The sequence below is a fragment of the Mus caroli genome, unplaced genomic scaffold (assembly GCF_978045245.1).
Source record: "Mus caroli unplaced genomic scaffold, Mus_caroli_1 scaffold_7, whole genome shotgun sequence".
NCBI classification, from domain to species: Eukaryota; Metazoa; Chordata; class Mammalia; order Rodentia; family Muridae; genus Mus; species Mus caroli.
In genome coordinates, this window is record NW_028227262.1 from 118,869,316 (window position 1) to 118,893,630 (window position 24,315).

The 24,315-nt window shown below is 45.2% G+C and overlaps 2 protein-coding genes across 3 annotated transcripts in view; one reads left to right on the forward strand and one right to left on the reverse strand.

Annotated features, from left to right (window-relative positions):
* The window catches only part of Copg2 (coat protein complex I subunit gamma 2), a 130,843-nt gene extending 129,379 nt beyond the window's left edge, over positions 1–1,464 (forward strand). For both annotated transcript variants that reach the window (XM_021165176.3, XM_029478893.2), the window contains exons 22-24: positions 307–445; positions 703–801; positions 1,216–1,464. In XM_021165176.3, coding sequence (XP_021020835.1) covers positions 307–445; positions 703–801; positions 1,216–1,346 — 369 coding nt within the window. In that variant the 3' untranslated portion in view covers positions 1,347–1,464. The remainder of the gene's footprint in view (positions 1–306; positions 446–702; positions 802–1,215) is intronic.
* Positions 1,465–2,220: 756 nt separating this feature from the next.
* Mest (mesoderm specific transcript) lies at positions 2,221–12,642 on the reverse strand. The gene is made up of 12 exons (XM_021165178.2): positions 12,366–12,642; positions 9,891–10,045; positions 8,513–8,592; positions 8,135–8,212; positions 7,888–8,024; positions 7,669–7,727; positions 6,362–6,402; positions 5,822–5,892; positions 5,568–5,669; positions 4,839–4,915; positions 3,933–3,996; positions 2,221–3,189 (listed from the first exon to the last, which is right to left on the reverse strand). The coding sequence occupies exons 1-12, from the start codon at positions 12,389–12,391 to the stop codon at positions 3,072–3,074; spliced, it is 1,008 nt and encodes a 335-aa protein (XP_021020837.1). The 5' UTR covers positions 12,392–12,642; the 3' UTR covers positions 2,221–3,071.
* Between the last annotated feature and the right edge of the window lie 11,673 nt (positions 12,643–24,315).

Sequence of the window (24,315 nt, forward strand, 5' to 3'; positions counted from 1 at the left end):
GGAGGGGTGGGGTGTCAAGTTCAGAAGGTGCTATATGCCCTCAACTCTGAGTGTGACAACATGACTACTGTGCACCTCAGGGCAATCGGCACTCAGCCTACACTTAGCTCTTTCCAAGTTGTTCTTGCTCCTCTCTACTAGGACCTATAGCTAGCATTGGACTCACCCAGACCACATTAGTGAGGAAGGGCTTCCTTCAGGCCCTTTGTATGGTTTGGAGACATAATAATAGGTGATCAGTTTCTTCTATCTTTGTTGTAGACTCAAAGAACTTTTATTTACTGACCCCTGCTTGTTGCCCACTAGCTGGAAGATCTTGAAGTAACTGTGTCTGATCATATTCAGAAGATACTAAAACCTAACTTCGCTGCTGCCTGGGAAGAGGTGGGAGATGCCTTTGAAAAAGAGGAAACCTTTGCCCTGAGCTCTACAAAAACCCTTGAAGGTAAGAACTTTGCTGCAATGGGCTGCCTGGAGCCAGTATAAAACCCAGGAGGCGTGCATGCAGTTCTCAAAAGAATTCCTCTCTGCTCAAAAACAGGGGCCTGTCTTCATCATCTGACCAAATCAGCCATTTTCTAGGCTAGGAGCCTCCCTCTAGTCTACAGCCCTGTGCACCTGCAGCTCTTAGGACATGGTGGGGCAGAGGCAGACCCACATGTTTAACTTTTCTAATTCTTGTTGCATTAAATTTCTCCACAGAAGCTGTCAACAACATCATCACATTTCTTGGTATGCAGCCATGTGAGAGATCAGATAAAGTCCCCGAGAATAAGAATTCCCACTCCCTCTATCTAGCAGGTAAGAGACTTCCATCAGGACCGGGCAAGGAGAGGCCCTCCTTGCCCTGCTGCTTCTGTTGTCCATTGTGTAACTATAGGAAAGCTAGTTAGAATGAGGAGTTGATTTTACAGGCTCTCCTTAGGTTATTCTTTAGGGGCACATCTGGCTAAAATACTTTAATGTGTAACAGATGCTGTTGCTACTCTCACTGACCACTACCTGAGTGCACCAGGCAGTGTCACTGACTACCTCCATGTACCTGGTATTTCATATCAACATTTTAAAAAGTAGGATTGTTTGTAGGATTAATTTCCTGTGAATTTGTATAAAGGCTAAAATAATAGAAAGGAAGTATGGGCAAAACATGATAAATTCCATTAATCAGAGATTATTTGAAGTTCTTAATATTCTTTTCCTCGCTTTTTCTCTCAGGTGTATACAGAGGTGGCTATGACTTATTGGTGCGGTCCAGGCTGGCCCTAGCTGATGGAGTGACCATGCAGGTGACTGTGAGAAGCAAAGAGAGAACGCCTGTGGATGTTATCTTGGCTTCTGTGGGATAAGTTCTTGCTGGGAAGGGTGATGTTGCTATGCCCTCCCTATTGGTGGTTTTTAGGCTAGTGGCATGATCTTTCCAGAATCACACATAAAGATTAATAATGATGACTTTGAAGAAGCAAATCCAAGTGTTTTTGGCCCTGTGCCAGCAGATCAAACGTCTGTCTGTCTGTCTGTCTTTGAGCATGAGCTTTAGAGTTCCTTCCCTCATGTCTCACTCACTCAGCCTTGGTGCGACAATGCAGCCTTGAGTGGGCTTGAAAATCAGATACTACTTATGCTATTCTACAGCTGCTTAGCTTCATTACATGCTTCTATTTATTGTGTGAAAAACTCTTGGCAATGCTGGAAAATTTTATCCCAGAAGGGTGGAGGGGGAGGGGAAGCCGCAATCCATTTTTGTCACAGTTTGTTTTTATTAATAGAAAATAAACACTCATTCATTCCAGTTTCAAAGTTGCTATACTTGAAATTTCTAATTTAAAAAACGAATTTAAAATAATCAATAATGCTGCTTTAACTAAGTTAAAACTGTGGTTTAAAAAAGTATTCAGCACCATTTGCTCTTAGGTCTTTCAGAATTTGTTCTTAACGTCTCTGGAAACTTGCCTGTTTAAGTACAGGAGTCATATGAGAAAGCCTTTCTGAACAGCCAGCAGGATGCTGAGCGGCCATCATAGAGGAGCCAATGGACATTCATTCCGCACTTACATGTCCCCTCCCCTCCACTTCAGCCCTGGAGGAGCATGCCCCTAAGCTCTGAGATGCGAGAAGGCAGGCTGTTATTTACTGTTCAGCTTGGACTTTCTAAACAATAACAGTAAATCTCTGGCACAGATGCAGTTCTTAATACCTTGCAGTTTTAGGAAATTCTGCAAATAATTTCAACCTGTTTATTCACAAATTCTATATATAATGAGGTTTTCTTCTTAGCAAGGGCCAACTGTTTGTAAATATATACACGAGTATGCAAATCAATCTTAGACGCATACTCAGAACACTGTATTTACGCCAATGTCTATTTAGGTTCGATGGGCTGGGGTGGGGGGAGTTGAGGGGGTTGGGAACAGTGCTGGGAACTGAACTCAAGGGCTTTAACATGCTAGGCAGGCACACTACCACTGAGCTACTTCCCCAGCCCTGTAAGCCAATATCTGTTTAAACAAAAATGTCTAGTAGAAGCAGCCGATGAAACAAAATGTAAAAGAGTGACAAGATAATCCCTCTCATAAACTGTAACCGATCCTGAAAGGGAGATAGCAAGCTCCTCCCTCACTCTGTATTCCAGTTAGGATTGGGCCGGAAGGGAGCATTTCTAAATATTTTAATACAGTCCACAGAAACTGGGTTTTTGTTGTTATTATGTTTTGGGGTTTTTTGGAGTATTTAACACCAAAAAAGAATATCTAATGCTGTTTTTCTACATAAATGAGAAGTGTTATTAGTCAGAACGCCCTAATAACACAAAACAGCAGCAGCTCTATTTATTTGGTCAGATGTCACAGAAATGAGAGGATTATCATGTCACCCTTAGAGATGAGGTGGACTATTGTGTCACCCTATAGAATTCCAGCTGCCTGATTCCTGTAGTTTGTTCACCAATGTGAAGGAAATGGACTTTGATGAAAGGATAGTATTTGATGGCCAGGACCTCTTTTGGGCATTTCTAAGTGGAATACACACAGATACGAGAATGGGAGAGGTAATACAGGGAGGCTACTCTTTCCAGCTCAGAAGGAGTTGATGAAGCCCATATATGCATTCAAGAAGCCCATGGGATCCTCTAGCTGTGGGTAGTGGCTAATGTGGTCATCCAGAATCGACACTGTGGACCGCGGCAGCGTTTTCCTAGTGGAAGAGAACAGCATGGAGGTGAACTTGAGGCTGGAGGATGAGAGGATGTAAGGCATGGGAAGCCCCGCAGGTACCCTACAGACACACCACACTGGAAGGAATCAACAGCATTACTCATCTCCTACTGGGAAACGGTACCTTAGGCAGATAAACTTGCCAACTCCACTTACAGTGGTTTCAGTTGTTCAGAACCCAACAGACAACATCTGGCAAATACAACACTTCTGTCACAGTCCTCACAACATGACTTTCAGCTCCTTAGAGAAGCATCAACAAGTGGCTCACCCAGCAACTCACTGCCCAAGCAAAGATAAACAAAGAACCTTCCTTAATCTCACGAGGAGATTGTTTAAAATTATAAGCAAGCTGGCTTTTGCCAGGTTGTATCCACTAGGGCACAGGAAGGTCAGAAAGATTCTTGTATGACAGACAAGCACCTTCTAAGTAAGTTCCTAAAGGATAACAGCCAGTGAAGGGGCGTTTCTCATGGTGAGCTGTTGATAACTGCTCAGCTGAGATGAGTGAACTGGCTCAGATGGACACATGGAATGATGGCAGCCATGACAGTGAGAACAGAATGTGTGAATCCAGAGAAAGTAATACAAATCTCTTGATCTGTCCTCTTGGGAAGAGTAAGATTCCCTATCCCTAAATGGTCTGTTTATTTTGTTTCCAGTGAGGTCAGATGCAATAGCTAGTGCCACGAAGTGTCAGGATGAACTACTCCGAGGACTCACCTGTACAGCTCCAAAAACTCTGGATACGGATTTATAGGATCCAATGGCCCATAGATAAAATGAACTAGGAAAAAGAAGAGGAGGAAATTTCTAACAACTCACATCTGTGCTCCTGCTGCTACCCTAAAATTAACCTCCATTCATTAAATTTTTAAAAAAAAAGTGACTAAAAATTTTATGATACAAATCCTCACTTATTGTTAGGTGAGCTTATAGAGCAAGTCAGTCTTGTAAATGGAACGATCTGGTCCCTCTGGCTCTTCTGTACTCTGATCCAAAGGAGGCAGCTCACTTGCAAGATCGGCTTCTCAGAAAGGTAGCTAGAACCATCCCTCCCTGAAGTTTCCTCTTCTGTAACTGACCTCTGACAGCTGAAGTCCGCCAACAGTTTGTTGATCAGTAACTAGTATGTGGGAGGCACTGTGCTGTTTGTTTCCCTTTTAAACGTGGAAGAAGAGAGGGCACAGCCTCAGTACCTACCTTACTGGCCGCCTGTCCCAACAGTTTGATATTTACAGTGGCAGGCAATTCCCATACTGCCATGCCAGCTGTATGTGTGGTAGTGCCTCGACCTTACACCCCAACTCTGTAAGCCAGCCGTTTGGAATAGGAGTGCCAGTGAATAAAGAGTAGCTGGCTAAGTGGGCCAGGTGAACAGTTTGTGTTTGGGGTTTTGTTTTTTAATGTGAGGGTAAAGGTAAAAAGAATGTCCTAAATGTCATATAGCAGATACTTAGGCCAAACGTAGCTGTTTTTATTGGAAGACTCAGATTTACTTGAGTGCATGCTTTTATTTACTAAATCTGGCAACCCCACATGGAGATTTTATGAGTTGTAATTATGTTACATCACTATTCCCCAAATGTTCCTGTCTAGAGTAACAAAAAACTATGCACAAATACTCACTGGGGATGGACACAGAAGCAAGTGCTCCCACCCAGCGTCTTCTGAATTTCTTCCTTTGATTAATGTACTGTAAAAGACTATAACACAGGCGAGTCAGCGGGGCAGAGCAGGCCCAGAGAAGTGTCGCCACCCGCCACCCAGAAGCAGCCTCGGACAGGAGAGCTTGCCCCACGCATCCACCCATGTCAGCACGTGAGCACACTGCCCACCAGCATAAGCACGTGGTTATAACACAGGGAATGCAGTCTTCAGAAGGAGTAATTAATGTTGCTTAATTTAAAACACGAGTCTAAGAATCCAGTTTTGATTCCACTACTAGCCAGCTCTGTGACTTAAACATGTTTCTTTAAACCTAGGTTTCTCTGTTGCTACTGAAAAAACAGGCGAGAGGAGGAGCGTTGTATTTAAGAGAGACACATTCATTCCCTTCAAAACTATGATTAAAACATTCTGTCACATATAATGTTAAGCAAAAGTAAAGAAGGATAAGCCAGCCAATGAGTCATTTTCATGTAAATAAGCATTAAGACTTGCAGCTATTTATCCAAATTCTATTTATGCCAAATGCTTTAGGAGCAAGTCTCATCGTATGCCTGATTTCCTTCCTGGAAAACAGACCAGGACTGCTTAAAGTTTGTCTCATAATCCCTAACCAGCCTGCCTATGCCGGAGTAAGCCAGCAAGGGGCAGAACAGATAACCTGACATCTGCCCCTCCTTGAGGGCTTACCTGTCGATGACCAGGTTGCCATCATTGTTGCGAATCACAGCCCACATGTCCCACAGCTCACTCTCAGTGGGTCGAGTATACGGTCCAAAGACTGGAGTGAGACTGAAAAGAGTAGAAAGGCAGGAAGGTGAGGCTGTGTGGAGGAGTTCAGAGTGCCAGACAGCTACAAAATCTCCAAGCCCAGGCTAGCTGTGGTCCAGGACTGTTTGATTACACTGCTGTTGGTGCATAGTCAGTCTTTGATGATGACTTACCCTCGAGAGAACACGAAGAAGTTCATGAGCCTGGTGAGGATGGGGGAAAGCACACCTCCATCTTTGAGGAGCTGCAGGGAATAAGAAATGGAAGTAAAAATCAAGGATCCAGACGGAGCTCACAACTCCAACACAAAAGCTTTTACATCAGAAACTAAAATAGAACTTAGCCATATCTTCTGAAAAAAGTGTATAATCCCTTATAACTGATGAAGGCATCAACTTAGGATCTTAGCTTAGTTAAATATCATACTTAAGATACAGATCTTCATAGAGTTGTATTTTGCTAAATATTTGTTCATCTCTTATTTCTCAGAAATGTTTGGTTTCATGTAGGAGAGCCTGCTTTATTTGACTGAGGAAAACAATTACTTGATTAATGTGAATTCATAATAAATTAGATTTCAATAGACTGGCTCATCATCACAGGTATGGTCCTTAAAAGGTGCCAGGTTTTTTGTTTTGTTTGTTTGTTTTGTTTTTAGTTTTTTTAATGTCACAGATGTCTAAACCAAGGAGCTATGCAGTGAAGCTGCCAACCTTTTGGAGAAGGAGAGGACGATGCGTCTCAGGAAAGATACCTGTGGAAAGAGAGGCTTGTGAGTCCTTTCCCAGCTACTCCCAGAGACTGTCTACCCATTCGCTGGTACACGTGAAGTCTGTGCTGCTAAAACAGAATTATGAGTACAAACAGCGAGGCACTGCACAACAACTCGTACTCAACACAGAACTGCATGAGCATGTACCAACTGAGGCATGACTATACTGCTAATTACTACAAGGTGCTCTGTTTAATAGACAAATTGCCACAAATTGGGCTTGCTTTCCTTGCTTTAAGGTACAAAAATGGAGAGTAATTTATATGCTCCTCCATACCGCACACACGGCTGCCTACACTTACACTCCCTTCAGCTCACCCCAGTGCTCAGAGCACAGTGGTAGTAACAAGCTCCTCTACAAACACATGTATGTTTCCGTAGGTAGGCTCTTGTAAAAGAAAATTCACTCTTTGTTTCCACTGATAAAGGGACAGACCCACTACTCTTGTCCCAGGCTGCCCTGGAGGCATTCAGTTTGGGGCATTTGGGCATTTCTGGATTAATGAGCATCTCCATGATAGAAAAGATAAACACACACACACAAAAAAAAAAAAAAATCCCAAAACTTCCAAATGGTAAGACTCATTCCCAGCTGGCACCTGGCACTACCACCAATTAAGAGTTTATGAATGTAGCTTACCAGCCAGATCAACAGAATTATGTTTGTGATAGCCCCTTTATTTTTTGTTTTTGTTTTTGTTTTCAGGACAGGGTTGGTTCCAGGCCCTGGATGTCCTGGAACTCATTATGTAAACCAGGCTGGCCTTGAACTCAGAGATCCACCTGCCTCTGTCCCCCAAGTGTTGGAATTAAAGGTGTACACCACTGCACCTGGCTCTTTAGAAACAAACAACAAAAAAAATGTGTATTCATTGTGCTTATGTATATATTCGTGCCAAGACACATGGCAGAGGTCTGAGGACAGCCCGGAGGAGTCAGTCTTCTCCTCCCACAATGTAGGTTCCAGAATCAAAGTCATATCACAGACTGGGCAACAAGCCCCTTCGCCCATTGAGGTATCCTGCCATCATGGCTATCCTTTTATTTGCTATAGATTTGAAAATATGTATTCCATAAATACCATCAACCATGAAAACTACTCATGGCACAATGAAGGTAAAAGATACCCTATGTATGGTGTCTGTTTATAATATCAGATTATTTTTAAATTTTTTTTTCTTGTGTGACTTAAAAGGGTGACTTTTTGAAACTACACCCTACTTTTCCACCTACCACCAAGGCAATTACCTCCATTGGACAGACAGAGACTCTTTATGGTGAGCCGGCCAGATCGATTCTGCTTGTACCTGGAGCAGGGCAAGAAGAAAGACACATGTAGCTCAGAAACTGACTCCCCAAAAGGGCTGCAGACGACCCCTAGAGGTGTGATGATCCCAGAATACTTCAGTTTCCCATTATCTAAAGCTACGACATCTGTGCAGAGGACAGAAGTCTGGTTTCACTGACCTGTACAGCAGTTCCTGAGCAACAATATCTCCATAATCGTGAGACAGCAGGTTGATTCTGCGGTTCTGGAGCCCCAGGTGCCGCAGAAGGGACTCTACAATGCTGGCCTGCTCAAATATGGAATACTGATGTGGTCTCTGAGGAAAGGAAAGCCAAAGATATAGCATGATGTTAACAGTGCCTGCCAGACCCTCATTTGTACCCACCCACCTACCCCCATCACGGACCACACCCAGCTGCTGCTTACCGGCTTGTCACTGAAGCCAAAGCCTAAGAAATCAAGGGCGATCACTCGATGGAACCTCAGGGTCAGCCCTTCCCAGATCTGTTAAGAAAGTAAGCATGGTGAGCGCCCTGCTCCCACTGCCCAGCCCCACAGCAAACAGGCCTGCATGCCACTGGACGGAGAGCCTAACTCCAGCTTTAGTTTGGCAGTGTCCCTGTCTGCCGTCAGTATTTTACTCCCCTTACAGTACATAAAAAGCAATTCTACATTTAATGAGATTTTATCAAACAGTTCAAATCTGCAAAAGAATTCTAGGGCTGACCAGAACAACAACAACAAAAAAAAATCTTGAGTTTGAGTATTTTTTAGGACATAAGCCAGACCTAGAAATATCATTACCTTGTACCAGTCATAGCTGGATGTTGGAAAGCCATGTAAAAGCACAACTATCTCAGGGCTTCCGACCACACCGACAGAATCTAGAAGGAGGAGAATGAGAAATTAGGCAAACTGCATGCAAGGCAGCCTTGACGACACCAAAATCTAATCCAGTCAAAAGGTTCAGACTAAATGAATGATAATCACAATGCTGCGTTAGAATGCAAGCTAACAGAACTTCAGGAGCTTCCTCTTACTCTGTGCTTTTAAATTGTAATGACATGCTTTACATGAAAACCCTTAAAACAGTTTGTTCGTCATCATATTTTAGCTGACATTAAAAAGTCAAATTTTTAAATAAAAAGGAAAAACAGTTAAAATACTATAATCACAGCAAGCTAAAGCTTCTTTGTCCCTAATCAATATTTATCACACCTAAGATGTGACAGTTCTTCCCAGTGGATCACCTGAGCTTATACCATTTGTCTAGATATTAGCAGAAGACATGCAACTCAAAAATAAAACAAAGATGGGCTAATAGTGATGGGAACTTTTTCTGTATGTGACATATTTCAGATTATTCAAACAATAAAATACCTTGCCAACAGTACTGGATTTAAATTAATACTGCTAGTGGAATAAAACTTAGGTAGCATGTTTTCAGAATTTAATTAAAAGCAATTAAAATATCATGTACTGGATTTAACCTAAAGAATCTATGCAAATAAGATGTAACACTAAATATCAAGTCTGGGAAAGAACCAACAAGCCAACATTAAAAAAAAAAAAAAAAAAAAAAAAAAAAAAGCATACTTACTCGACTGGCTATAACCCATGAGAGGGGGTCAGGAGCAATAATGAAAAACGGTTTACGAAAAACAAACATTTTTCGTTATTGCTCTTGACCCCCGCCCAAAAGAAATCTTTTCCAATCTGTTTCTCGGTTTCTTCAGCTATAAAATGAGGTTAATGGCACCTATCTCCAAATGCTGTTGTAAAAATTAAGTGAAAAATGAAATAATGAATGTTAAAATATAACTGAATATCCTGAGTGTGATAATTAAATAGCAGTCATCAAGTCAATCTTATCAGGTTTAGATACATACAACAAATCACGGAAAATAGTACATGAATTTGGGAATGGGGTGGGGCGTGGGGGAAATAAAGGTGTAGACAGATCTCTAAATACTATATAGCTTACCTGACACTAGGGGCGCTCAAAAGAGAAAAGCAATTTCTCAAATACAAATGGGGCTGCAATTACTACCAGGTACAATTCTACCCCCACCTTCACCTCACCTTCACTATGGAGCAACAGACCAAGGGATACAAAATAGATGCCTCAGCTGAAACCTACACAACCCATGTCCTTGGGATTCTCCAGGAGCCCAGTTCTCACCTTGGTAGAAGATGCGTAGGCCTTTGTAGGTGAAAAACTTGCCAGAAGTCTTCCATGAGTGCAGAGCAGGGGAGAGCTGAGGGGGTGGGATGTGCAGGTAAGCAGCCAGCAAGGGCACAGCCAGGAGCCCTACTTGGACCCACCACTCTCTCATCCTGTGGAAAAAGCAGCCAAGGTAACATTGTACACTTCCAAAAATCAGAATGAAACGTGTGGGAAACCTGGGCACTATGAGGTTTGACCCCATCCCCCCACCCCTCCCCTCCCCACCCCTTCCCACCCCTTCCCACTCCACCCCTCCCCTGCCCACTCCACCCCTCCCCTCCCTACTTCACCCCTCCCTTCCCCACTCCACACCAACGTGACAATGGCATAAACTTTACCAAGAAGAATGTAATAAACACCTTTACCCTTTGACATCTGGCAGTCACTGTACTAGCTCACTACCATTCTTTCCAAGCACATATGTAACTTACTGCATGGCCTTAAGCAGAGAGCTGCTCCTGGGTTCTAACACATACATATCCTCTGGCCAAGTGAATCCCCATTTGGCACTACTGTCTGCATTTGGGCTATGGAACTGATGAGGGGAGAGACCAGGAGCATTCCAGTAAGCAGCTTTGCCCTGACCCTGAATATCTAATCTCTTACAAGTCTGGGCAGCAGATTATATTTGTGCATTCTTAGCAGACTCTTGAGGTGGTTCCCTTTTATTTAATTAAGACCCCACCCCCACACCTAGCACTCAAGACTTTGGGGGGGGGCGGGGGGAGCACAGATTTGTGGCCCCAGCTTGCCATGCCTGGATTTCAAAGGTCCAGATCAATTTATCCTGGAGGCAAGAAATAAGGCAGAATTAGAAACCATTTTCTTTGTGACCCGCCATGGTCACCAAGGAAAGGGTTCTCTAAAGAATTGGGATAGTGCCTCCTAAACTAAAGCTACGTACATTAATTAGGAAGTGAGCTACAAATAAAACCGCTGTCTTTGTATATGAGTGCACCCTATACATAACACATTACCTGCAATTTGATGAAACTGACTGGGTTTTTTTTTTGGGGGGGGGGCTCTCTGTAAACCTAAAATGGTGGGTAAAAACCAACACCCCTTAGGAACCTCAGCTGCCTGCCTCAACTTTAGTCAGCGCTGAGACTTTTTATTCCTTCCTCCAAAGTCACTGTCCAATAAAGTCACAAGGCTTTGGATCTACCTTTCGAGGCTATACTAGAAATGACTGGCACAGTGCCAGAACACGATGGTTTTATCTCAGTCTGTTATCCACAAATGCAGGTTTTAAGGCTGAACCTCCTTGAAAAGCAAAAGCATTAAGTTTGGGGGAGGGGGGTCTTTTTGGTGTTACTGCTCATTTCCTCAGAACCCGTTTGGTCCTGTTACCTGTTCATACATTTTCATGTAGCCTCTGGGGCATCCTTGCTGGACTCACTGAATCCGCAGTGACTCAGCAGAACGCCGGGGAGGGGCGCCTACTGCAGAGCGAACAGGGGCTTCCTGCTGGCGCAGGGAAACAGAGGTGCCACACCCACGCTCTCTGGACCATACCTCAGTGCACCTCCTCCATGCAGGAAAGGGGGGGCAACCTTCCCCCAGCCATTCTCAGCTTTAGTTACCTTGGTAAAAATACCCCAAACATTTTAAGATTTTTAGCAGTCAAGAAAACTAGCAATCGGACAAAAAGGTTTAAACAAATATTTTTAAGTCCACTCTCTATTATTTGATGGTACCATGATTTAGAGCAAAAATTCAACACACCCGTACAACAAACTTTACGTGCCTTGATTTCTTACTGCTTTAAATGATGTAAAAACATATTTATCTAATACCACCAAACCAGCCCACCTGACTCATTCTTATTGAGAACTGTGCCGTGCACCCACAAACCAAAGCAAACAATTCTTTTTACATTTTAAGAGCCTGGCCGCGTGCCGGTGTCCCCCGGGGTTTCCATTTCTAGCTCCCAAACAACACTTACAGCCGTGGCCACACTGCGCGGCACGATCTAGTCGCACCTATGCGGTTAACCACGCCACTGTGAGGCCTGAACCTGGAAATTTTAAGTCGCTCTGCGACAATCTCGGCTCCTGAATTCCTAAATCACATGCCGTGGTCTAGAAATCTTAAATTACGCCACAACAATGACCAGCTCTGAAGATCCTAGAACACACCAGGCGTTACCAAGGTTCACGAATCCTAAATTGCTTCACCACCACTTCCTAAATCGTACCACAACGAAGACCCAGACAAAAAAATAATAGCCTTTTTCTCACATGTTAATGTAAAAAATCCTCAAATTCGTAAATCTCACGCGACTAAACCCTGGTTCTAAAAATCATCAGTGAGGGTGATTCCGAGAGTTTGGGCTGTGCGGCAACCTTTGGGTAAGGATTTTTGCCTCCCGCATCTCCGGGGTGCGGGCCGGCCACACCCCCTCTGGCGGCACGGGCTGGCAGCACCCACCTGCGCAAGCGATCTCGGCGCACCATGGCCGCATTATCCCATGCCGCCCGCCGCAGGATTGCGGATCACAGGGCGCGCCGAGGCGCCCACAGCGATACAGGATCGAAGGTGGCGTCTGCGCAGCCTACGGTCCGCGCAGGGCGGCCCGCGGCAGCAGAGGCAGAGGCAGCAAGCAGCAACTCGGGCGAGCCTGCAGCACTACGCCGTTTGGCGAGGTGCGGCTGCCGCAGAGGAAAGCTGCTGCGCCTGAGAAGAAGCACCGGGATGTGCTGGTGGCCGAAGCAGAGAGGAGCGAGCGGGCACCGACTTTTAAAGCCCACGGAACCCCGCCTCTAGCCCGCCCATCCTGCCGCAGCGCCCCTCCTTCTCGCTCCCGCCGCAGAGCCCCTCCCCACCGCTGCAGAGAAGGGGGGCCTTTCCCGTGGGCGCCTCCAGGGGTATTGACCCCGCTACCCCCTCTTTCCTTACAGATCTCTAATCCTGAACCCCAGATACTGGTGAAGAAAGCCTTCCCATGTGTTAATGCCGCGGGCGAGGATGACAAACGTCTGAGATAGTCCCTCCCCAACACATCCCTTGGACCACGCACAGGTCCCTAGCCCCTGGAAGACATAAATCACCCCAAAGCTAGGGTTCTTGTTGCGGCACCCACTTCTTTTCTACCTCCTACGTGGGTTCTGAGCCCCAAGAGTGACTACACATCCAAAAATTCGGGTCACCAATGCGCGGCAACCCCAAGCCCTTAGCCCATGATAACAAAGAAGGAAAGGCACACTAAATGGCTAGGGAATGGACAAATTCTCTGGTATCTGTGGCTAAGTGGACACATTCATGGACAGGCTGCGATCACATAGAATGGGCCAAAGTCACCACCACGGTGGCACCGGTACATTTCCTTTGCCGCAGCACAATGTGGTCCACATGCCAGAAGCTACTGCAGCGCCCTACTGGAGCAGCGTTGGGGACCGTTCATCGGGGGCACAAGCCTCCTTTACATGCAACACAATCACAGTGCAAACACCCTAGAGGTGCGAACAAAACTGTAGATTTTTTTTTTAATCCCAAATCCCTTAAAAGTCATCTTTCACACCTTCGCAAAGTGCGGAGCATCTTGATGCCTGTGTGAGGTTTGGAACGTACCCTGAAATTCTAGCAGCCTAGGCGCGGGCAAGCTAGGGATGCTGTGAACGCAGGTCGGCCCAGCGGGGGCGCTGCAGGCCTCTCTTCAGAGCCTGGTTTGCTGCAGCTTTGGCTTTGCAACGTCCAAGCCCAACCGCGCAGTCGATCAAGATTGGGCCAGAGAACTGCAATGGGTCAGTCGAACCCTTGGGGGATCTAACCTGTGGGCATCTTCCCATGTTCGGGGAGTTCGGGACCACCCAGCATACACTGAAAATGCCAGCACCTGAGAGAGGGTCATCAAAACACGTAATTCGGTCCAGGGTATACTTCTTCGGGGACTGCAGGAAACAAATGCTTGTGTGGGGCCTCCGCAGGCGATGCACAGGATCGTGAAGTGAATGAGGGATCGGAGGGTGGCACTTTTTTACATTTTCTTTTTGATTTCAGAATATTTTCTGTCATGTCGGGCCCTTCTTTCTCAGCCTAAGACCCTCAAAGTCTGAAACCATGTCTCATTAACCTTTTGTATCCCAGATCCCGCCATGGAGTGGGCAACAAAGCAGGCCCCTAACAAATACCGCATGAATAAGTTCAAGAATTTGAGGGCGCACAGGGGAGGAAGTAATTAAGGGGAGGGAGGAAGGGGTTGTCTTGAGTGATGAATAGACATTTACCAGAGACAAAGAACATTCCAGCCCGAGGGGACGGCTTTCGCCAAGCACCGGGGGCTCTGCACCGTAACCTTTGGTTTTTTCTTTAAAAAAAAAAAAAAAAGTGTTTCCTTTGGGCGCCAGCGCCGACTTGGGGGCTGGGGGCGGAGAGGTGGAGTGGAGGGCAGAAAGAGTAGTTCATCAGAAGGAATGTGGAATGTGTCCTAAATGAGAAGCTGCGGATGTTTAAATCCTGTAAGACCGCAATTTAAATTCACCCCTTTACAAGTAGAGGATTACCTACCTATATTAACTAACCACCAAACCTTTTAAAGACTGAATTACTTAGCAAAATTTGCACTGGTGTTTTCTACAGAGTAAAGCCATTCTGATCTTAACAAGTTCCCGCACGGAAAGCCTCTGCATTATCTATTTTCATATTCGCTGTCAATGGAACCTTTGAGCCTTACAAACAATTCCACTTTCATTCTCACCAGGCCGAAGCACCAGCATCTAAGATGAAGGCAATTTTCTAATTAATGGATTGAGTGCCCCACAATGGATCTCATTCTGAAGGCCGGGGAACAGTCTACCCACAAGGAACAAGAGGGTCGGTGGGGAGGGGAGAGGGGGGCACGGTTAAGCCCCGGAGGGGAGGAAAGTCGGTGAAAGCTCTGAACCACAAAAGCAATTCCAGTCCAAGCCCAGGGGAATCCTTCTTGCTCGAGGTGACTAGGAATAACTTGGGTGGTAAAGGGCGGGATGCAGTTGAAATGGCGTGGAACGCAGAACTGGTTAGGGAGAGAAAGCGGGTAGCAGCTCGGACACAAAGGCTGAGCCGCAGGAAGGCGTGCACTGCTGGGGACCAGCTAAGGCTGGGAGAAAGGCTTTTAAAAGTCCAATCTTAGGGAATCTTGTAACCAGGACTAACTTATTTCTAGAAGGAGCTTCCTCCGCAGCGAGGAGAATGTGACCTACGTTCTAAAACCCCTTGAGCACCTGAGAAAACACGAAAGTTGATAAATGAAGTCAGTTCCTGCTCGCGCTTGCTGCTTGCGGTACCCTGACTTCTAGCAGACATTTCCATTAGCGGTTGTGAGCCACAGCAGAGTGGCCTCGGCCAGCCGCATATCGGGACGTTGCCTTCACATCCTTCTGTACCATGGTTCACATCAGAACAGCAACTCAGATGTGTGCAAAAACCAGCAGTGTAGAAACTTCTCCATTTACCATATCACAGCAGCAAGCAGCAAGAAACCACCAGCCCGGCTTCTACCGTAGGTTCAATCATCCTTTCTGATTTCTAACCCATTTTGAGCACTGTTAACAGGTTGGACAAATCCAAGGTAGAGCAACTTTCTAAAGCCAGAGTAACAGATTTGAATAAACCACTAAAGGGCAGAATGTGGCAAACCCGTTCGACCCAATAACACTTTGTTAAAGAGATTTAGAGCTTTACTTGATTTAAAAAAAAAAAAAAGGTTTCATTGAGCCTATGGAAGATGGGTTTGGTTTCTTATTTTTAAACTACTGTGTGTCTGCAGTTACACAAATATACTTGGAATAACCTAATCCTGTGCTTTTTTGCTCCTCAGGCAGCACGGAGAGTATTTTATTCTGCTCTACAGAGTCGATATTAAGAAACATTTAGACATGCAGGAATGTATTTAGGGTAAAACTAAAACCTTCTGTAAATCATGTGACTCAACTGGCAAAGCAACCGGCATAGCTTAAGTTATACTATGGGCATATCACACACACACACACACACACACACACACACACACCGAGCACGCCCCATTTTCACAGGAACTGGCTAGGTGAGACTTTCCATTCATCCTCAAGAAACAGCAGCAGCTCAGGGTGCCCTGTGCTAAGGCAGAAGAAGCTAGGAGCTGAACCCTCTTGCTCCTGGAGTTCTTTGCACGGCCCCACACTACCTCGCTGTTTGAAATGACTGGGCATGTTTAGTCTAAAGAAAAGGAGCCTTGTGGTGTGAGTGGAAGGAGGAAATGTGTTTGCAGTCTTCAAATATTTGTGGAAGCGGTGTTAGACATTTTATTCCATATGGCTCCAAGGAGCACAAATGGCACAGAAACAGAAATCCATTCAGCATAAAGAATTTTCCAAGCCTGCCAGCGAGGGTTGAGTGGGCTCATGACAAGATCCCCATCGCTAGAGACCCAACGAGCTGGCAGCAGGGATGTAAAAGTCCCGGTCTTTAGCTCAATGAATGGCCTTTCAGGGTTTTTGTTTTGTTTTGTTTTTTTGTTTTGTTTTGTTTTGTTTTTACCATTCAGTGGAAATGAAGGCACAGAGAGGTGCTGGCTTGGCCAAAGCGATGCATTTGCCCAGGGAACAAATCTACCACCCAGTCTTGCCCAGTCACGATCCTCAGTCAGGGTCAGTACTACACAGGCTGTTCCCTACCTGAGGCAAAACTGCAGATGTATCAATAAACTCACAGCAACTAACTCCCCACATCCCCACCAACTCACTCTTTCTCCCTCTCCCTTTCCCTCTCCCTCCAGGACTTCCTCCCTCCAACGACTGTATCTAATAGATTCCTGAGTGATAGCTTCCTCCCTTTTCGGACTCTTTTTGAAGTAAAAAAAAAAAAAAAATTGTTTTTCTTTACAGCAAAGAGCTCCAAAAATGAGTAATGGAGGGGGAATAATAACGAAGCCGAATAAAGAAATAAGATGAACCAAAAGGACAGGCAGCAGCTGTCCCCTCACGCTGCAGTGTGACAGTATACCCTTAGATGATCCGTACCCACCCTGTACTCTGTCTCCCATAATTCCACAGCCGCGACAACCGAACCCCTCTGCTCCACAGATAGAGGCCATTTTAGCCACTCAAACATCAATGTGCTTGAAGGATTCTAATTAACTAATAGCATCTTACATGTTCACAGCTCTTTACCCTTCTCACACACATTATCTCATTTGCTGCTCACCACAGGCCCTCTAAGGAACAGCGACTTCCAAACAAGCCAGCGTTCTCTTCCCAGCTGCCCAGGAAGGAAGACTAGACCGCAGCCTTCCACACTTTTTCTCTCTCCCCCGACCCCGCAGCCCCGCTGGGCCCTCTTTATTTGCTCTCTGCCACAGCAGGATTTTCCCTCCAGCTTGGATGAGCAGCCCCTGGGGCAGGTGATTTGGGTTGCCTCCTAGCCCTCGGCTTACATCTTCCTCAGCTGTCTTTCCCTGGTCCTGCAAGGGCCCCATGCACGCGAGCCCTTCTGTCTCGGGGGCTCTTAATCGCCAGCAGCCTAAACCCTCTACCTCCCTGGATGTCCAGGCCTCACTCTACCCTTCAGCTAGACCTTCCCTGCCCTGGACACTCACTCGCACCAGCCCTTAACCGGAGAGGTACACAAAGGTCTGGGCTTTGTGTTCTACGCGCCCTGGTAGGAGCACCCACGCCCCATTAAGTGACACCATTGTCACTCGCCGTGGTGCCAGGACTAGCAAGGTTCACATTCCCACCGAGATGTACCAGTGTCACTCGTGGGCGGGCTACAAGGGTGAGAATGGGACTAGTCCTCCTCCTCCTACCTGATTCAGATAAGACCTGTCCTACCCCCCACCCCCCCGCGATGGCGGGGAGGAGGAGGGTGCACGTGCCCTTCCTGAGACCAAAGGTTTGTTCTCTCCTTAGCCCAGTTCCCAGGATCTATTGGACCAAGCCACTGAGTGCCTGGCTCTGGCTAGAGCGTCTCCAGCTCGTCGCATCAGCCCACCTCCCCTGGCCCACCCGCGTGCTGCCGCCTTCTCCCGGTCAGGCCCCAGCGCCACCTGTTGCAAAGGGTATGAAATGGCAGGCCGCACCTTTGACTTTGGTCTAAGTAGATGGGCTCTCATCTGAATACTTGCCACATTCCATCAGTGGAAGTGAAGGCCAAGCGAAGCAGTATTTTGATGGTTATTAACTGTGGAGCCATCTTGGTGAGTCTTCCGTGTATCCGCCTTTCTCACTTGGTCGTTACCCTTAAGGCTCCCATGTCTGGATCTCATTCTGAAGGCTGAGGAACGGTCTACCCTCACATCTGTAACGTTAATCATGACCTCTGTTCATCTTTACAAAGGTAACAAACATTTCATACTCACCAAAGTCTAGGTTAAATTTGACTCCAGTCCCTGCCTCCTTCTGTAACTCTGTTTTGACCGACACCATCTGTTCCAGCCTTCCACACACATGCAACAGAAACTGGACATTACAAAGTAATCCCCCAGGTCTAGGCAGCATGGGAACAGATTCCAGCAATTTTCCGTTTTCTTTGCATTTTACTGCCCAAGTCCCTCTTAAATGTCCCTGACACCTTTCCATTGCTACTACCTTTTTCCTTAGCTCATACCCCCTTACCTTCTACCTGGGACCTTTCTTCCTAATTGGCTCACAGGGCTCCATGGCCACACCCTGTCTCCTCACTGACACACCTGTCAAAGTGATTTTTCTTAAATGAAAACCTGATGGCATCTCTTTTCCTCTTAAAATGTGTCACTGATGTTAAATCCAACCTGTTTGGACTGGCATCCAAAATGCTTCGTGCCCTTCTAAGTCTGGCCCTTGGCTTCCTCTAGAATCTTCTCTCTTACCCTCCTAGTTGTCCATTATCTTCATAATGTAACCAACCATTACTCATCAAAGGCACCAGGTGGTTTCTGTTCTCCAAGCCTTCTCACAGGTCCTCTGCCCTAATCAAATGCATCCTTTCCCACCTGTCTACCTTTAAAGAAGAATCCTACTTATTCATCAAAAGTCAGTTTCGTTACTGTATCTCTTGCTTGTTTTCCTCCAGAAGTATCTCCCTCCTTCCACTGCATCCCCTGGGCACACTTCGACAGACAACAGACGCACTTACCACATTCTCTTGTGGAGAGACTTGAAGATCTGCCTTGGCTCGCCTGTTAAATACCTGAACTCCTCCTTAAGGTCAAGGGACCATGTCATTTATTTGTGTCTCTTCTGTCCCCCTAATATTTTATAACAACGACAAAAAAATGAATAATTGTTGATTATTTTGTGCCAGACCCTGTCTATATCCAATGAGAGCTTCAATTGAGGCATTGAAAGCTTGAGAAGCCAATAGTATTGATGAGAGGCTAAAGGAGAAAACAAACCTACTAGGATTTCATAGCATCCTAATTTATAAGTGCGATGAATATTTTTGCTAATAATAATCTCTGCTGTTGTTGTTTTCCCCAAAATTCATGGCTAAGTCAGAGAACGGAGATCTAAATTGAAAATCACTAGAATATTCAAGAAGTTGTCAGAGATGGAGATACCAAAACTCTGTAAGGTCCAATCAAGTTCCCGTGTGACACTAATGCACCTGGCACACAGGAACACTATATTACCCCAATTACTGTTGTCATTAATATAACTAGCTCTCAACACAGTGTTGGGAAAACAGAGATGCAAAAGGAGAGATTATTTAATATAGCTGTTACCAAAACAGAGAGCATCTACATAGATGCTCTATAGAGAGCAATCTACAAGGGAACAAGGAGAGGCACAAGGGAATTAGATAGCATCCAGAGGTCTCATGATAACAGAATTTTCTAAAATTATAACTGTAGCAAAAAGATACCAGAGAATCAAAAAGGGAGGAAGAAGTCATTGAAACCTATGCTGGCTTAGCCCTGTACTCAAAGGAAGTTCCAGATGCAGCCAGAAGTCCAAGTAGGGTGAGCAGGCTCCTGAACAGAAGAGCCCAGTCCCATCCCCCAGTCCCAGGTCCTCCTTAGCACGGAAGAAACAGCCAAGTACAACACACAGTGATGTGTACATTAAGAGGGAGGTAAAGGGGAGGCCAGAGACCTCCTCAGGGGCCAGCACAGCCCTGAGAGCCCACCCCCTTCCTCCCCACCCACGCCAGGTGTCTAGCACAGTGCCCCACTGTTTCCCCAGCCAAACAACATGGAAGGCTGCTTAGGCATGGACATTCTCTACCACAGGCCATTAACTTGATGTAGGCAAAACATATTTATGTTCCTTCAGTTCTTCAACAAACAGAGTAAAGAATTTTTTGGTGAGTAGTTCACTCGGCCCACCCCCTGGGGAGGGGGTGCTGAGGGCGGGAGCTACTGATGGGAACCACTAATGAGACACATAGTGGAGGCGGGGTTCAAAGTTAAACAGAGGAACACTGTGGGTAGAATTCAGTAGATCCATCTTTTTTGGGAGGACAGCTCGGCACTATCAAAATGGACTTTGTCAAACTATCCTACACGTATGCTCCCTGGCACATGTCCAAGGCTAAACAATACTGCCTTATTTAGGAAAAAGAATTTTTTTTTCTAAACTGGAAATGACTTCAGTGTCCATTTATAGGGTACAGTGAAGAGGTTCTCTAAGATGCCAAACTTCTCAGTGTGGCGTGAAAGAGTAAAACCCAAAGCCTCCTGCATCTTGTAATCCTGCTCACAGAAAAACATGCAAGGGCCATGGTATTAAATGTAATGTCAGTATGTAATGCTGACAGCAGGGGTATCAGCCATGTATCAGGAATGTAACACCCTGAGGGTGACCAAGCAGGTCAGGGACCAGTCTGTTCTTCTGCAAGGTTTGGTTGGTTGGTTTTAGATTTAAATTTGAATGTCTTAGGAGGGCAGCTCCTGCTGGTTCCATTAAGCTACCTGTTCACTTCTGCTCCACCCCCCCCCAGTCTGTATGTGGCCCCTAAGTATGCACAAAAGCAGAGCAGAGGAGGAGGGCTGAATGGATGCTTAGTCCCCACTTTTCATTTTATGTGACAGGCAAACATCTATCTTACACCCCAAGGGAGGGCAAGGCTCAGACCTGGATGTTCCTGCAGAGAAGAAGTGGGAATAGGGATGGGGACTGCTGGTCAATAGGCATCTGAAGGAAGAGACATTGCTTTAGGAGGTGGGGCTGTCGTTCAGATAAAAATTGAAAAAGGACCATCTGAGCCAGCCAGGGAAGCCAGAACTTCATTTTCATTCCACCTTCAGTCACTGCAATCTGAGAAACTCTGAGCACTGTCTTTTCTTTCTCTACCATGAATTCTGCAGCCTATGGTTCATCACCTGGGCTGCTGGACAAGGGTCTAGCATCCCAGGGAAGGAGAACTCTGGTCCTGTCTCTGAGGGTCTCACTCTCCCGAATCCCTGAGTGAATTTCTCCCTCTTTGCTGTGTTGGCACCAGATGTATAGGAAACAAGAGTTATCCCAACAGAAGTAGCATGGAGATCAAACTGGGACAGCTCTAAGCCAAGGTCTCCAGAAGGCTGCTGCTATCCTGGCTCACGTTGCCCATCCAAAGGATTGATGGTTTCCACAGTTAAACAAAAAAACCTTCAAGTCTGCAAAAGATTTACCTTAAAATAAGAATAAGGGCCCTTTCCAAATGAAACGTACTCTTGGTTTTGGCAGCAGCTAGACAGGCTGGCCTGAGAATTCTCAAGCCATACCACACCATTTCATCTACTGGAAATTCTTCCACAGAATAAAACAATTTATTTGAAAAAGTTTTACTGAAGGAAGGCAGGTGATTTAGAGTCTTCTCCTCTGTGGTAGTGTTGTGTAAGTTTCCTCTTAGATTATAACACTCTATCCTGCCATACAGGGAAGCTCCATAAGCAGAAAGGTAAACAATAGCTTCAGGAAGTCCCTGAAACTGACCAGATTCCTTAGACCACTCTCTGATATAGTAAGCAATAAAAGCTGAGAGTCCCTGTCTGAGAAGACTCTCAGATAAGCCCAGCTGCCTGGGAAAGGTGTAGAACAGAGTCACTTGGACTGGGCTTATTCTCCAACCTGCTGAGCTGCCTGCAGGGATGCAGTGTGTTCCAAGGTCCCAGCTTTGGTAAGCTGTCAGCCATCCTGGAGTGGGCTTTGGTGATGCAGACGTCTATGATGAGTCCTTTCTGCTTCTGGAAGGAACCCCTCACCCATAACCCTGTAAGTAATCCACAATAAAACTCGCTGGTTCACCACGTTGGACCTTGGTGCTGTCCACACTGTGTTCTGCTGTGGGATCCCTATCTGGAGTGAGTAGACTTGTGTGCTACACCTCCCTAGGAAAAACCTTGTCACACAACAGGGATGAAGAATAGGCAATGCAGTGTGATGCTGAAGTGAAGCATAAGAAGGAAGTCTGATCACCATTCACCTATCATTTTGGTTTACTTTCTTAGAAAAAGAAAACAACAACAAAATAGGCATAGACACAGCAGGGCTAACAGTCACCTGCCACCATGTTACCTCCATTTCTGTCAGGAATGTGCAAATCCTTCGAGGAAAGCCAGTCATCTGATGACTGGATACAGTGTACCATATCTACACAGTGAAATACAGTTGATAAGTAGCCTCAGAGTCGCAGAGCTGCATCTCCTGTGCAGGTATCAAAAGTATGCGCCACCATGCCTGGCTCTTTTGACCTTTTATTTTAAGGCACATCTCACTAAATTGCCTACCTCAGAAGTCCAGGAAAGACCTGAGACTTTGTTTTGTTTTGTTTGGACAGGGTTTCTCTGTGTAGCCCTGGTTGTCCTGGAACTCACTCTGTAGATCAGGCTGGCCTAGAATTTAGAGATCTGCCTGTCTCTGCCTCCCAAGTGCTGGGATTAAAGGTGTGCACCACCACCTCCCAGCTTAGCTAGAGTTTTACATTTTCTTTCTTGAGAATCTACAGGAAAAAAAAAAAACAGACAAAAAAATCAGAATGTGAAATAATGTGAGCACCTATATCAACTTGAACCCATTTCCATTAAAAAAAAATAACAAGAAAAAGAAAAAACTTCAAGCCACTAAAGTAGAATATGCATTATTTTTAACATGTGAAATATTTACCAAGACAGATCATTGTCTGGACCATAAGTCTCAACAAATTTTGAAACTTATATGACCTGTTCAAAACTATAATAGAATCAAATTAATAAATTCATTATGGGAAAGCATATGAGATTCCTCTAATATTTAGAAATTTAAAAAATAAACTAAATGATCCATGACTCAAATAATACATCAGCTGGAACAAGAACAGGAGCACAGCAGAGCAGCCTTGGAGGCTGTAGCCCATCCCGGGCTAACATGGCAGGTTTGGAGGCTGTAGCCCACCCCCAGGCTAACATGGCAGGCTTGGAGGCTGTAGCCCACCTCCGGCTAACATGACAAGCTTGGAGGTTGTCGCCCACCCTGGGCTAACATGGCAATTTGAATAATGAATGAATTATTTGAATAATGATGTGTTTCAAATAAACACCACCATTTTCTCCCTAGAGAAACCCTAGCAAGAACAGAATAAACACAAAGTCAACAGAAGAAAAGAAATGTAGAGAGCAGAATTAATAAAACAGAAAAACAATATTGTTTTAGAAAAAAAATCACTGAAAATGAAAGCTAATTCCTTAAAAAGATCAATGCAATTAAAAACCTCTAGAAAGCAAAGGGTATGGGGAGAATTACCAGTATCCAGAAGGAAATTAGAAAGAATCCTTAAATAAAAAAGAAATGTTATGTCAATATATCCAATAACATCAATGAAATTCATTCCTTTAATCCAAATAACCAAGGTCACTGAGGAGGGAGGCTGAGGGTATCTACTCAATGACCTAGACTCAGGGTTCGAATCCTTCCTGCAAAGAAACCCCATTGACCTCAATTGCGTCCTTCCAAATACCTCCTGAAGAAGTAACCCCTATTTTTCCAGTCTCCTAGAGCCAGAAAAGGCCACTCTCCAGCTTGTTTTGTGAGGCCAGAGCTAGTAAGTTGCAGAATAGGTAAAGGCAAAGCAAGAAAGTGACACACCGCACTGCTGGATCCACCAAGCCCATTTGCAGAAATCCTTAATACAGTTTTTGGCAAAGTGAACCTAGCAATATATAAAATGGATGACACATTATAACTAAATGGAGTTTGTTACGGAAATGCCAAAAATCATTTTAATATTCAGAAGTCAATTAATATAATTCACCACATTAAAAGATTGAAAGTGAAGAGTCATCTGAATAGATTTAGAAAAGCATTTGGCAAAATTCAAACTCCACTCTTGATTAAAATCTATCAGCAAAGCAGCAACAGGACCCTCTCAAATCCAACAAAGCCTCAAAGGCCAGTGCCAAGGCTTTTCCTCCTGACAGATGAGCAAGGCTTTTACATCCTTCCCTCTCCTGTCATTCTGGAGTCTTAGCCAGTGAAACGAGGTAACA

What these genes read in the sequence shown, in the direction of transcription:
- Mest (XM_021165178.2), bottom strand. Translation starts at nt 12,391, where the DNA reads ATGGTGCGCCGAGATCGCTTGCGCAG. An exon ending in CCAGCTATGACTGGTACAAG is followed by an intron (nt 8,213 to 8,512) that starts GTAATGATATTT and finishes CTTTCTTAACAG; the next exon opens with ATCTGGGAAGGGCTGACCCT. An exon ending in GCTCAGGAACTGCTGTACAG is followed by an intron (nt 7,728 to 7,887) that starts GTCAGTGAAACC and finishes GCCCTGCTCCAG; the next exon opens with GTACAAGCAGAATCGATCTG.